The 16,252-nt window shown below is 26.1% G+C and overlaps 1 protein-coding gene across 1 annotated transcript in view; it reads right to left on the reverse strand.

Moving 5' to 3' along the window:
• Window positions 1-16,252, reverse strand: part of LOC100199971 (DNA annealing helicase and endonuclease ZRANB3) — a 29,696-nt gene that overhangs the window by 8,391 nt on the left and 5,053 nt on the right. The window contains exons 8-18 of the mRNA XM_065795724.1: window positions 14,426-14,560; window positions 13,435-13,674; window positions 12,000-12,179; window positions 11,627-11,776; window positions 11,365-11,552; window positions 7,303-7,349; window positions 2,122-3,258; window positions 1,686-1,954; window positions 801-931; window positions 446-539; window positions 55-90 (exon numbers count right to left, since the gene is read on the reverse strand). Of these exons, the coding sequence (XP_065651796.1) occupies window positions 55-90; window positions 446-539; window positions 801-931; window positions 1,686-1,954; window positions 2,122-3,258; window positions 7,303-7,349; window positions 11,365-11,552; window positions 11,627-11,776; window positions 12,000-12,179; window positions 13,435-13,674; window positions 14,426-14,560 (2,607 nt within the window). The remainder of the gene's footprint in view (window positions 1-54; window positions 91-445; window positions 540-800; window positions 932-1,685; window positions 1,955-2,121; window positions 3,259-7,302; window positions 7,350-11,364; window positions 11,553-11,626; window positions 11,777-11,999; window positions 12,180-13,434; window positions 13,675-14,425; window positions 14,561-16,252) is intronic.

Raw genomic sequence — 16,252 nt, forward strand, 5'->3', positions numbered from 1 at the left:
TTTTTTTCAATCTTTGTCATTTCAAATTTTGTTTCATTAATAATAATTATTTACCTTTTCAGTAAAGCGTTTAAAGCTTTTTAGTTTGCTCTATATTAAAAAAAAAATATATATATGTTAACAAAAATAAACCAATAGTAAATCTATAGCCATCTTATCATAGCTCTTTTATCACATCTTTAACAGAGCTGCCAATCGACATGGTAAAAACAAGGAGGAATCTATTATTTGTTTTTTTTAAACCTCTAATTAAATTTCAAAATCACATATTTAAATAAATATCTATTTGGAAAAGAAAAAAAGAAAAAAAAAAACATAAAAAGTACAGAACTATTGTTTTTTAACAAAAGAATTTGTTAAATAAAAATATAAAAAAAGTAATAAAACAAAAAATACAGAAAAAAATTGATAAAGAAAGCAAAAACATTAAAAATAAAATATTCACATTATTAATGTTGTATAATGCAGCATATGCGTCAAGAGGGCTAGAAAATATTACACCTTTTTTTGTAACAAGTAACTGCTTTCTTGGTCCCAATCTAAAGCAATAATGTAATAAAGTAATAAGAAGCAACAAAACCATTAAAAAAGTAAAGCATGGTACTAGCAGGTAGTAACCAACATGTTGGTTACTTTGGTACTAGCAGGTAATAACCTACCTGTTAATCTGTACTTAGTTACTTAACTATATGTCAGTACAAGGTAATATATTAACAGTTAACAATTTTTAAACTACATTTTAAACATGCATTTTATAATTTATTAGAAGAAAAAAAAAATTTTAAAAACTTAATGTTTACGATATCCATTCTTTAGTAAATCTTTTAAGCTGATTAAAATGATGATCAAGAAGTAAGATTTGATGAAGATCGTCAATGATTCCCATTGAAATATTTTGAAAATTAAATTTTAATTGAATAAACTTCTCTTTCTATAAAAATTAAAAACAAAGACATCATTTTTTCAACAAAGTTTATACAATATAATAATAAAGCTTTTTTATATTCTCTAATGTATATATAACAATAACCTGTTAGAATTTGTAAAATAAATTTATATACATTAAACTATATTTATCTTACAGCAAGTACCCACCAAACTCAAATTTTTGTTCAGGGGAGAGTAACGATTGATCATTATACAATATTTTGCCTCAGACCAATTGAATAACTTTATATGAATAAATATTGTGACAATCAACTCTTTTTATTTAAAACATAACATTAAAAACTTCCATTTTGAAGTAATACCTTTAAACAGTTTGAAGTGTTTTTAATTTTTAAGATATTTTTTGTTGTTGTTGAAAATGTTGTATTTTAAAAGTAAACATAATCTATTTGCCAAACATATATCTCAGAGTTATTAATAATATACACAGGCTTATAATAATTTGCATAACAAATAAACTATAGCATGATTTGAATATGTCAAAAACTTGAAAATCAAGTCCCAATCATTGACAATGAGTATATTATTTTAATTAATTGAATTAAATAAGTTGAAGCTATTAAAACATGCACTTAATTAATTATTAATTAATCTACACTAAATTAATTTATTAAAACATGCACACACAAAAAAGTAGAATCATATAATAATATTCTGATATCGTTTGTTGTTTTAGTACTTTTAACTTTGTTTTAGTACACTTTCAATTTAATTGAGCAACAAAAAAATATACCTACATCATCATACAAATATACTTTATTTGTGTAGAAACTCATTTGAAATTTAAAATTATAGTGTCTGTTGTTATGTTCATCCTCTGAGACATCAGATTTATCATCATCATTTAATTTATCATTGTTAGCTATTAAGTGATCTTCAATAACAAAATCATCCTCAAAAAACTTTAGAACATCTTCATCAACAACTACTGTGTTGCCTCCTTCTTCTGCAATTTCTTTATTAATATAACTCATTGTCTTTGTAGGAGAATGATTCTTGCATATATCTTGCATAAAAAAAAAAAAAAAAACTTCACATTCATTTTTTATACTGATATTTCACAGCAGGTAAAAAATAAATTATTATAATATAATAATAAATATAATAATTTAAAACAAACAAAATGTAAACTTAAAAATACAAAGGTTTAATGAAGCAGAAAAATATCAAAACCGGATAAATTATCAGCAACCAATTCATTCACTTTGTCTTCCTCCACAAGTATAGAATCTTCTCCGGAAAAGGAAAATGAATTAAAATTGCTGCAAATAGAAGATTTTATAAAACTTTCGTTTTTAGAGACATCACGGTTATCAAAAGTTGGACTTGAAAAATTTTTTTCTTGAAAGGTAGATATTAGTTCAATATTTTCTTGAAAGGTAGATATTGGTTCAACATTTTCTTTCTTTCTAACTTGATTTACTTCAGAAATATTCTCTTCTTCGGAAGCAGAAAATAATTCAATGCTTTCATTCATTTTATTATACTTTTCGGTATTAAAAACATCTTTCATGGAATTAGACAGCAAGTTAGTACTCTCAATTATTTCTTTACAATTTTCTTTATTAATAGTTTCTTCCTTACTAAAAGCAGGTATCAACTCGCTATCAGGAACTTCACAGCTTTCTTTGTTAATGAATCCATTTACAGACGCAGAAACTTCTGTGGTAATGATTTTATTTAAAATAAAGTTATTAGTGTGATCATGATTAACACAACCAATGTTTAAAGCAGAAATGTTCTGTTTTTCTGATAATGAAACATTTGATTGAAGTTCATGAACACATAAATCTAAATCAATATCTCCTATAAATTCGTTCAAAACTTCAGTGTTTTTTTTCCCCTTTTGATTGAGGCAAATACTGCATACATTTAAAGTGTCAGGATTTAAATATGTACAAGCAGAACAACTCCACTCTAAACAATTTTTTTTCAAACCTGTTGATAATTTTGTATCAACTTTTTTAAGATCACCTAAAGTCTCTTGCTTGTGGTCACATACAATATTTTTTGAAGTGTTTGAAATAAAAATAGACTCAACAGCTGATATTGAGAAAATACTTGATGGTTTTTCATAAATCTTTTCTGTAAAAGTAACAACTGATGAATCAGAAGATAGTACATTTTTAATAGAAGCTGTTTTTTCTTCAAGTAAGTTCAACAAATTATCCATAACCTCTTTTACTATATTAGCAGAAGTAATATCTTTCTCAGCATTTTTCTGTTTAACTTTATCAGCAGAAGTGGTACCTTTCTGTTTGATTTTTGTATGAGAGTTTTCCATTTTAAAATGAGTTTTCCACATTGAAGCTTAAAAACAACAACAATTAAACCAAATTGCTTAACACGACATTTAATGTTAAATTAATGTCATTAAATCTATAATAACAAGTTATTAATAGTATTTGACCCTAATAGTTTGTACTTTATTTAATTATTTAATGAAATATGTGCAACACTAAAAGTTGCACTCATTATAAATGATTTACAAGTGACTATTAAAAAATCATTCTTTAAAAGCTTATGAATTAAAGAACTGTCAAAAGAAATATTAATTTATTTTAATTACTTTATTTAGAGTTTACATAAAACAATTATTTTTAAAACAAGACAAAGACAGGTCGGCAGTTAGGCCGACCTGACAGAGTTAAAGGTAGACAATAGCACTCAGAACTAGGCCGACCCTAGTTCTAAGTGATTTAATTTACTTTTCATGATATAAAGTTAAAAAAACTTTTTAAGTTATCTAAAAGTTAACAAAGACTATCCAAGAATAGCATTATCAAAAGTTGATTATTTGTTTTCAATATATTTATAACTGTTTTTATTATGTCATGTTGGGTGGGCCAAGGTACTCCGTTATTATTATTTTATAAAATTTTTGTTTTAGATGCCCAAGAGGATAGCCTTGTCATAGAGCACTGCAGAAGTGCATTTATTTGTAAAGTTAACACCTCCATCCTTAGCAATGACACAAAATCTGCCCAAAGCTTACTTTGATAGATCTCCTGCTTCTAAAGCAAGCGATCTAACCACTGTGCCATCGCTGCTTAAATTATTAGAGTAGGTAGCTATTATTGGAGTAGGTTATTTTGGCCTAAAGGTTGTAGCAGGTGGGTAAAAGTTATAAATTACATTGTTTTACAATGTAATTGACAACTTAATTAAAGTATGTTTTATGTCAGCAGCATGTTGGCTCTAACAAAACTTTTTTGAAAAAACAAAATACTTTTTGATTTAAAATATAATTATTGTTATCTGATACCGTAGATAATAATGCCTCTCTTAGGTTTTTTTAAACTACTCACAAAAAATATTTTTTTTTTAACTTTTAACTCGTCTAAAATTTATTACATCACTGTACATATATTCAAAATTAAATATTATTTATTTTCTTATAATCTATCTATAATACCATATGAGGCTTACTTCTTACTCTAATAAGTTTTACAACTTTCAACATTTTTATAAAAAAATAGTTTTATGTCACTGATGTAACCTAATTATTAAAAAAATAATAGTATTGGCACACATGGATGACATGCCCCATTTGCATCAGGCCAACCTGACTTATGGTCGTGTTTAGGATATAAATTAATTTTCTTTTTAAACTTTCAATCATTATTGTGTAATGTAAACACATTAAACAAGCTGTTTAAAACTTACTTTGACATATCAAAAATCATTAAAATTGCCCCACACATAAAAATGATTCAAGTATATTTTTTTGCCATGTGATTAATGACACTATATGCTTATATCAATGAATGTCTAAAGAATAATTTTTCTAAAGAATAATTTTTAGTTCTTCTATGTAAAGTATAGTAACTTTATTACAGTTATCTTATTTCAAAAATATATAATTAGGTAAATCAAAGAACCTAACAAACCAATTACGATATTCGTATCTGATAGCAGCACAATTAACCAACTTTTTAAAAGTAAAAACTTTGAACTAAATTCTGAATGGTTTTTTTTTCCAAACAACAATTCTAAATCTTGCAGCCATGGTTTTGATGTGATCTTTAAAAGACCAGTGTTGAAAGAAAATCTGAAACATGTATTTTTTTATTGAGATTTGTTTAAATCTTCTAATGTATTAGTGGTGTTGTGGTAGAGCACTTTGTAAACTACAAATTTTTCATTTTTTAAAGAGTAGAAGTAGAAAGAAGGGAAAAATTTAATTATAACAAAATCAAAATATTATTAGTAGTTGCTTTATTGTAGTAACCTAGCATCTTTTTCTACCTTTTAAATGAGTAATAAATGAAAGTCTTGTAACTTTTTTTTTAATCTTACAGTAAGACCCTTTTAAATAATAGAACATCACCAAACCATTAAAAAATTAAAATAGATTGCTGCAACAATAAAAAAAAACAAATATGTATTACTCTCACCAAATATTTTTCTACTATTCAGGCTTTATTATGAATAGAATCATATTTTGCACACAGACACAAACTGAAATGTTGTCAAAAAGCATGATAATGTGTGCTTGTTATTGCTATTGAGAGCAATTGTTAGGATCAAAAATTCATATTGTCCTATGAATTGTTGTTAGATGAATTGTTGTCCCATGAATTATGGCCACATGAATTTTCAATCCTAACAAGAACTCAAAGTTCTGAGTAGGATCATCACCACGTTCCTGGTAGTACCGCGCTTAACTTGTTTCTTTGCGCAGATGCCTTGTATGTTAAAGTTTGTGTTTTGGAGTTATAGAGTTATAAGAAATAATAATGTAGTTATTAAAGAATTTCTTGATCTAATGATTTGTTTCTTAATTTGTTAATAATAAACCAATTTTAATTTAGTAATTAATTCCTATTTTATGTTTGTTGTTAAAACATTTACCAAATATCTAAACTCTTCAAATTTCTAAACTCATTAATCAAATATTCAAACTTTTTAACCTAATTTATTAACGATCTTATTTTGAAGAATTTATTTTGAAGAATTTTCAGCATCATCAGGTGTAATAAAAAATGTTACAAAAATTGCTAAAAAACTATATAAATCAAACCGTCAAGAAAGAAGACTTTACAGGCGTAAAATAAAAATAGTTTTTATTAAGTAACATATATCAAAATATATTTAAAACAAAAAGTTTATATGCAACCTTTTTAATCAAATTCAACAAATATAATATCATATAACAAGAATATGATTTTAGAAGATTTTATTTTGAAGATTAAATTTTTGTTTTCATTCTTTTCTTTGTTATTGTTTTGATCTATTATTTTATTAATTTTATAATTTTAGTTTAAATATAAAACGATTAACTGTTTTAGTATTTCTTGATTTAATGATTTACTTTTTTTATTTATTAAATTGAATTTGTTTAAAATAAAGTAACATTTAAACTCATCTCATCATTAAAATAAATAATTTAATTAATAAAACTTAAAAACTATTTTAAGTAACATAAGAAATTCTTAAATCGTTTGTTAAAAAATATTTATACATAACGATTTTAACATTTTTTACAAAATTAATTTAAATAAAAACGTTAAATATTTTTCATAACAGTTTTAGAAAACATTTTTACAAAATAAATAAAAAAATTATTCTTATCATAAACATTTATTACATTTTTAATTTATTAAGACACATTTTAAGTTTAAATTCCTTAAAACATTTGCTGAAATAATTATTTATTAAATGTTTTTAATTTAATGATAAATGTCTTTTATTTAATTTAATTAAAACAATTGCTGAAAAAACTTTGTTTAAATAAATAACTTTTAAAAACATTATGAAATTTTGACTGTTTTGAACTAACAACTTAATATCATTACACTGTTAACTTAACTAAAGATTAAAAACTTTTTATAAAAATATTTTATATAAAATCAAGTAAATAACTAATAGTTTTCTCCCTCTCAGATAGTTAAGATGAGCGCAAATTTTATACTCTGGTTACTAGGTTAGCAAGCATTGTTTATCGCACCCTAAAGTCTTAAATAATCTATTCACATGACCGGACCAATTTCACCTGCTTTATAGTAAGGCCTGCTATATACAAAAAAGTTGCAAAACTAGTTAAAAATCTGTTAAAATTAATCTCTGTTAATATCAAATCATATATATATATATATATATATATATATATATATATATATATATATATATATATATATATATATATATATATATATATATATATATATATATATGTATGTATGTATATATGTATATATATATATATATATACATATATATATATATATATATATATATATATATATATATATATATATATATATATATATATATATATATATATATATATATATATATATATATATATATATATATATATATAAAAACTACTTTAAACAAGTTAAACATTACCTACTATACTTTCATAATTCAACTTTTCTTTTATTTGTATTTCCTCCCTAATAAAATTAATTGTAAAATATGCTTCAAAACATATATATCATATTCAAAACATTTATAAATTCAAATAAAAAATTTTCAGAAAAATTTCAAACTTGATAACAAAGTATACAAAGTAATTTAGATAAATAAAATTTATACTTTTTTATATTTAACACTAAATAAAGATATTTATAATAATGATAATTATACTCAAAGGTAAATGACGTTAATGATGGAATGATGAAAGGAAGGATAGAGGAAAATTTAGAAAAAAAACCACTCACTAATTGATACTAAAATTTTCTCTTTTTTATTTGCTGTTCAATATTTATTTATAATATATGTGAAAAAAAAAAAAAATATTGTTTAGGAAAAATAAATACTTCAATTAGGTACAACTAGGTACTTAATTAGCTACAGGTATATGTTTAGGACAATTAGGTACTTAGGAACAAGGCATTTAACGATCAATAAAAAAAAAACAATTAACAGTATTGGTCTAATGGCAGAGCATTTGCTTCATAAGTGAGAAATTCTAAGTTTAATCTCTGCCACTGGGTGGTGATTAAAAAACATCACAGTGGACACTGAAAAAACTCCCGCTAAAGTTATTTAACTAAGTCTCCCAAACTAAGCTCCAAAGTTTGTACTTTGGAGCTTAGTTCGGGTTAAGAGATGATTTTATATATATATATATATATATATATATATATATATATATATATATATATATATATATATATATATATATATATATATATACATATATATTAATGAAGAAAAAACAACTTTTTCTATGGTACTTTAAATTTCATGCCTATACGGCAATCATCAGCCATTGAATACAAATTCAAAACAAAAAAAACGCTAAAATTACAAAATACTGTGTAGTGGGATCTTAACGTCGCTAAGACATACTTGATGGCAACAAAAAAACAAAATATTAGCTAATCACCGGTGTCAAAAAAAGATAAGAGGAATTTATTCTTGTGTCTGCATTTTGAAATCAACTCATTTCGTTTATTTAACAAGTTATCACCTTTATATGTTAAAATAAGGAATTTTTCATATAAACAAAGATTGCAAATTCATCAAATATATATATATATATATATATATATATATATATATATATACAGTTACGGACTTAATTTTAGACTCAAAGTGATAAAATCAAAATTTTTAAGATGAAAGTGTGAAAATAGCATAGTAAGTATGATGCATGCATAAAATTTGTTTCATGGAATTAAATATATCTGATGATATAATATGCAAAAATAGCATCTGACGGATTTGGAATTCCAGTAAAAATGTTAATTATGTATAAATAAGGAAACGATTATTGTTGTCAATTATTTATTAAGAAGTTGTGAATTTGTGTAGCTGGCTAACTTTTTAATTTGTTTTATTTCAGTCATTTTAAAACATTATAATGGGGAAGAAGAAAACATTAAATGAATCGATTAGATCTCAAGTTATTTTATTATTTGAGGAAAATTATAACACAAGAGACATTGCATCCAGGTTGGGAATATCACAATCTTCAGCATCGCGTGTTGTAAGGCAGTTTAGTTCTTCTGGTTCAATCAAACCTAAACATCATCCTGGTAGACCAAGGCTTATTTCAGCGCAGAAAGAACATTTAATTCGATGAGAAGTAATGAAGACACCAACTATTACATCTTCAGCTATCAAAAAGAATTTAAATTTGAATGTTTCCACTCTTCATATTCGACATAATATATGCAACAGACTTTCTATGCGGGCGTCAAGACCTTTAAAGAAGCCTTTTCTTTCTGATGTCCAACAGAAGAAGAGAATATTGTTTTGTAAGAAGTACTCTCATTGGACATCAAAAGGCAAAAGTCATGTTTAGTGACGAGAGTAATTTTCATTTGATGGCAAGCTATAAACAATGTGTTCGACGTCCTAAACATTCATCAGCAACTGACCCAAGGTTTACAGTTCCAACTGTTAGGCACCCTGCTCATGTGATGGTGTGGAGGTGCTTCTCAGCACATGGCCGTGGTTCCATTCGATTTATAAATCAAGGAGAAACTTTAAATTCAACAGCGTACATTAATATTTTGAATGACAGTTTCGAACGATTCATGGCGATTCACAATTGCACCGTGTTCCAGCAGGACTCAGCCCCCTGCCACATCTCAAAGCAAACTAAAAACTGGTTTATATCAAAAAGAATTGAATTATTGGACCGGCCTTCAAATTCGCCAGATCTAAACTCGATTGAAAACCTATGGGTTTTAATTAAACACCGAGTTGCCGAAGAAAAGCCTTCCTCCACCCCAGATTTAATTGAAAAAATTAAAGTTATCTGGTGCTCATTTTCAGCTGACATCTACAAAAATTTGGTGGATTCAATGCCGCAGCGCATTAAAGAAATACTAAAATCGAAAGGACATTCATGCAAGTATTAGCAGGCTGTAATAAATCAGTATTTTTATTATCATTTTTAAATATATGGTTATGGAATTAAGTTTTTTGCTAAAATTAAAGTCTAGAATTAAGTCCGTAACTGTATATATATATACTATATACTATATATAGTGTATATATATATATATATATATATATATATATATATATATATATATATATATATATATATATATATATATATATATATATATATATATATATATACACACACACACACAGGGGCTATTCTAGGAAAATAATTTGGGCAGCGGTACCACTGTGCCGATGCCTGCTGTACGGAAATTAGGTGGAAACATTGCCGTATGTAGCCTTTTTTTTTGTGAAAAAAAAAAAACAAAAGCAATATTAGCTGTATTTTACCAAAAAAAAAGAAAAAAAAAAGAAAAAAAAAAAGGTCCTTAATTTCTGAATTTGAATCCTTATTAATTTCTGAATTTGATATTTACGAAATAGAAAATTTCTGAATTTGAATCCATAATTTGGAGGGCGCCCAAATTTGGCCGCAATACGCCCAAATTTGACCCAAAGTTCACCTGTTTCTCTTAAAGATAAATAAAACGCACTTCTCAATAAAGATAGCAATAACCTTCTGATCAATTCAAAAGCAACAGTTTTTGTTGTACCGAAACATGGGTAAAAGAATAGAAAATCTTAAAAAAATTTACAATGCCATTCTCTCTAAACACCACATCAAAAGATGTTGAACGCATTTTTTTTGAAATGCACTAGTTTTGTACAAAAATCAGATTATGACTACCTGATGAATCGTTAAAATCTTTAGTTTTCTTAAAATTTTTTACAATAAAAATAAGTCATTATAAGTTTATTTTGAAATATAAACATATTGTTAGAACATTTAACTAAACTTTTTAAAAAAGCAATGCAAGATAAACTTACATAAGTGTTATTATTTATTAAGAGAAACCAAAAACTACTGTTAACCATGGTTTCCTTTTAATTAAAACTAAAACCGCTGTTTTCTAAATGCAGTTTTTTGGAATCCCTAGGTATTATATTTGCTTTGTAGGAAGTTACAGTCAGTTGAGGTGAACATTCAAGAGCTATCAAAAGAACATTTGTAGTGAATGTTAAATAAACATTCCCTGTTTGTTTGTATAGAACGTTTGTGTTGAACACTCAAGAACTATAGATCGGAGTTCACAAAAGTTTTCACATAACGTTTGCAGCGAACACTACGCAAACTTAAATGAATGTTGTGGCAATATTCCTTGAATGTTAATTTTTAAGTGTGTATACACAATTTTTTAAAGCATTTATAGAGCGTTTACAAAATGTGCCCAAAACACTTTCAGCGTTTGTTGAACGTGCTTGAAAGTTTTGTGTTAGCTGGGTTAACATTAAAAAGTTAGCAATAAAAGCTAAGAAATAATTTTACAAAAATAATTTCTGAAATTACTATTTTGAACTTTATTTTATTACTTTGAGAATGCATGGTCAACCATACTATAGGCATAATTTAAAGCTGTGATTATTGTCAACCCAATGAAAGTCAAATGAAAAAATAATTGAAACAAAGTACTAAAAATAATAAGCCTTAAAAACAAATCTTACATAGAATCAGCCGAAGGTGTAGATTGACTGACAGCTACAACTTTTTTCTTTTTTGGACTTCTAAAATCTTCCCCATCACTAGTTAAATCTATACATGATATTTGATTAACTATTTTTTTTCTTTTTTGACTTTTTCCACAGTTGTCATGTTTATTTAAAAAAAACCTGATGTCTTTTGAATGACGTTTCTAAAAGAAAACCATTACCTTTGAATTTTTCAATCAAATATTATTTCAACATTAAACTATTATTAATTACAAACCTCCTCAAACAATTGTGATGTTTCAGCAGGCAATGTAGTTAGTGGTTCCCAAGAATCAACCATTGAAAGTAATGCTTTCTTGGTATAGTCATGTTCATCCATTGATATTTCTGAAATCTTTCCATTTAAAGCTGCTGTAGTAACCATTACCTAACAAAGTTAATAAAAGTAAAATAGGAAAAATTGAAAAATTCAGTACCCACCAAACAGTTTTCGCAAAAAAGTAAAAAAAAAAAACAACATTTTTGTAAAAAAATTTATTAATGATAATAAATATTTATATTTATTATCATAAATATTATTCATAATAATAAAATAATACAAATAGATATTTTTACAAATATTTGCTTGTATTATCATATATCATAAAAACCTTTCTCTGAAGCATTGTCCACAAAATCTCATCAATAGTACCCTGAGCTAAAAGATAATGAATCTGAACAGCGTTCTTTTGGCCAATTCTATGGCATCTATCTTCAGCTTGAAGTAAAACACCAGGTGTGTGATGAAGCTCAGCAAAAACAACATGATCAGCAGCTGTAAGTGTCAGACCCTTAAAAAAAAGAATTTATTAAACAAGTAATCTTTATAGAAATTTAAGGATGGAAAATCTTAAAAAGAGCTCTAAGGTCTACAGTCAAATATTTGTTATATTTACCTGGACTTGAGGCCTAAGTCTTAAGGCTCCATATAATTTGAGTGCCTTTTTTTTTTTTTAAACCTATGAATTTTTTAAGCTTATGAATTCCTTGGAAAATAAAGTGGATGAGTACAGAAATCTTGAAACCTATTATTTTGCATCCTGTCTACTGTTACTTGTTTTTATGTTTTACTGTATCCAGGAACTCTGAACTCCACACCAGAGTCTTAGAGCCCTAAGTTTCTTATTCAAGAATGATAGATTACAGAAATCTTTCATAATTTATTTCTTTGAAGTCTTTTTTTATATCCATGTTTTTTTACATGAAATTAAAAAATTCCTTAACATATAAAGGTATTAACAAGTAATTATACTGATACAAACCTAGTCTATATTAGGACTTTCTATACCAATAGAAAAATTAATTTTCAAACGCGATATTTGAATTTATATATATGCTAATTTTTTTCAAAACTAGTAAAAATAATTACTATTTCGCTTTAAAGTTGCTAAAACCCATTATTCTAGTCCACACATACTTAAGCTACCATCTCTGAGACTTTAAGTTTGCAAAATTTAAAAACCTTATTTTCTTTTGTTCTGCAAAAACAAAAAGTAGATAAAAAAACAAATAAAAAAAAAAGCTAAATGTTTAGGGTTTAGAATAACTCTTTTGGGTCATATTTTCTGACCCAAATAGATTTAAATCTATATATCTATATCTATATCTATCTATCTATATATATAAGATTTATAAGTTCTGGAGTTTATCATGCCTAAACTCAGGGTCTTAGAGTTAATTATTTCTGAGGCTTGAGTCAATCCTAAAAACAGGGATTCCAAGATTCTTAACCCTAAAGTGCTATTCTAGAACTTTTCAATCATGCAGACTTGCCCAATAAAGGAAACATTAACAAACCTATTGCTATTTGTATTATAACAATTTATTTTAACTTCATGATTTTGAAACAAAGATGTTAACTTTAAGTGAAATTAGTAAAATTCTTTTTGCTTTCTTTTTTCTATTTTTATTTATAAAAAAGTTATTAAAAATTAATGATTAATAAATTATAACTCAAAGTATTTTGATATGTAATGGAACACTTTTAAAGTTTTCTAGAATGGAATACAAGTACTTTTGAAGTAAACATAATATTAATCAACTTACAGTAGAAGCTGCTTGAATACTCAGTATCGCAACTCTGCATTCTTTATTAGATTGAAAAGTTTCAACAAGATGCCCTCTTTGTACTGGTGGAACAGATCCTGTAATACAAATGTACTTTATTTTTTTCTGCACAAGTGTCTCTTGAATAGCTTGTACCATTGTCATGTGGAAACAAAAAACTAGAAACTTATTTGGCATTCCTTCAATAAGGTCACATATATACTTTTGGACAGCTCCTGCCTATATATAAAAAAAGTTCAATATAAAAAAAAATATGCTATGATTAATATAAAAAAGATGCAGTAGGATAAATCTTAACAATAATGCAAAAAAGTCAAAATAAAACAATTAAATTTTAAATTTACTTATTTAATTATGTTTTGAAAGATTTTCAAGTTTTGAAAATGTTTAATCATCTTATTTTAGCTTATTTTAATTGATTTAAATAATTTTTAATCTTATTTTAGCTTATTTTAATTGATATAAATAATTTTTTGATGAGTTTTATTGGTAAATTAAAAATATTAAAAAACAAAAAAATTGCTGACAAAGCTTTTTTTTTACATTTTCCAAAAAAAAATTTGCTAATTTATTGATATTGTAAATAAATACTTAGTAATATTAATAAAAAGTTGTCTGTTAATTGTTATCTTGCTTTAAAAACTTCAGGCCACTACAGTGTAGGCTTTTTTTTTTTCAGCAGTAGAGGCTGCTTTTTTTTTAGCAGTGGTTACAACCCTCTTTCAACTCTATAACTCTGAAAAACGAACCTTGACGAACCAAGGTTACTGCATGAAGAAACAAGTTGACTATTTTGAAATGATATTCCAATTAACTGACTAAGTTGTAATTAGATGCCATTAATTGAGGGAACATGTTGACTGTCAAATATTAGGCATAAAGTTTATAAACCATGCTAATAAAACGTTACTTTGCAGTTGCCAAAACAAAGCTATATAAAAATAAAAAACAATTATAAATATTTGCTTACCTTAGCAAGAGCAGTGTCACAAAACAACTGGTTAAATGGCTGGTTATAATCAAACGCTGACAAAAAAAATCCATCTTCTGAGTTTTTCAACTGTCTCAAAACTTTACGTATCTGCTTGAATTGTTCATCAATTGACTAAATTTATACAACATTAAATTTGACTATGTTGAGCACCTAGCTTGAACATTAGACAACTATCTAATATTAAAGCTACAATAAAACTATGTTGTGTCTTAGCGACTAAAATTAATTCCATACTCTACACTATGCCCTTTACTGCATTCTCCTATAGATCTACTATAGAGTATATAGCAACAGGGCCGTGCCTGGGCATTTGACTGGCTGCGTGCTAGTATCTATGGCCGCCCTTCAAAATAACCAATATCAAAAAAAAAAAAAAAATCAAAATTTAATTTTTAATTTATATTTACAAAATTACATGTAACATTAACATTTACATATTAAAATGAAATTAAAAACTAACCCGACGCAATTTTATGGAAGGAAATTGTTCAATCGCTTCTTGAATATTTAATGAATCAGCAACTATTTCTATTGCAATGACTGAAACATTACTGAGACGTTCTTGTGTCATGGATGTCATCAGGTAATTTTTAAATATTTTCAGTTTTGAGAAACTTAGCTCTCCTGAAGCAATGGAAACTGGAATTGTTAAAAAAAGTTTTAAACTTGTGGTGACATTTGGAAATGATGTCTCCAAGTTGTATTTATATAAAAAATTTAGGAGTTCTTCAGGGTGCTTTTTGTCTTTTACGATTATTTTCAAAAAAATTATTTATTCATACAATTCCGCGCCATTGATATCACAGGATTCACCATCTTCAAATTAATTATGAAGATTGAAACAACTTTTTTTATTTCTTCATCTTCCATATCAATAAATTTGTAAAGAAATCCAAAACATTGTTCGAAATTTGACAAAGTTTCAAAATGGGTGGTAAGAGATGAAACAGCTGTATCTAGTTTTACATAATAAAAATTAATTTGAAAATTTTCTTTTGGAGGAAATAAAATATCTTCTTCTCCTTCATAGCAACGGTGACATTGGCGATGTACACTAATTTCAGCAGGGAAATCCGGTTCTGTTTCAACTGCTTCACAAATTTCATTAGAAATATTTAAATCGTTTTTGAAACATTAATCATTTCTAATGCTTTTAAAAAAACTTTAAAACTTCTATAATTGATTCAGCAAATGAACTAATATTCCAAGAAACTTTCTGCATCATTTTACTAATGACATCTACCTTTTACAAATTTTCATACCATTATTATTGAACAAATAAATTTATAAGATTTAATTTTCATTGCCAAACATTCAGCCTGATGTCAAACTCTTAGCATTGAACAATCTTCAGCTATTTCTATGAGACTATCGTAAATTTCACCTAATTCATGTTGCAGTGGTCTAATCGCTTTAATTCTTGCTTCCCATCGAGTTTCCCTAACCTGTTTCAATGTTAAAGATTTTACATTTTTCTTTAAAACTTGCCATCTAAATGGTGAACCACTGAAGAAATTATATATTGCTTATACAATACTAAAAAATCCACCATTGAAAACGACACTTTAGCTGCGTCATTAACTGCCAAACTTAATGTATGCGCATTGCATGGCATAAACAAAACTTGTGGATAATTGTCCAAAATTCATGATTTGGACAATTATCCACAAGATAATCTGAGATATTAGACCCATTGTCGTATCCCTGACCCTTTATGTAGTTAATATTTAGTTCAAGATAAATTTTGAATTAAGAAATCATAAAAAGATTCTCCAGTACTTTTTTCAGCTTGATAAAAAACAA

Source organism: Hydra vulgaris, chromosome 04 (assembly GCF_038396675.1).
Source record: "Hydra vulgaris chromosome 04, alternate assembly HydraT2T_AEP".
Taxonomy (NCBI): domain Eukaryota; kingdom Metazoa; phylum Cnidaria; class Hydrozoa; order Anthoathecata; family Hydridae; genus Hydra; species Hydra vulgaris.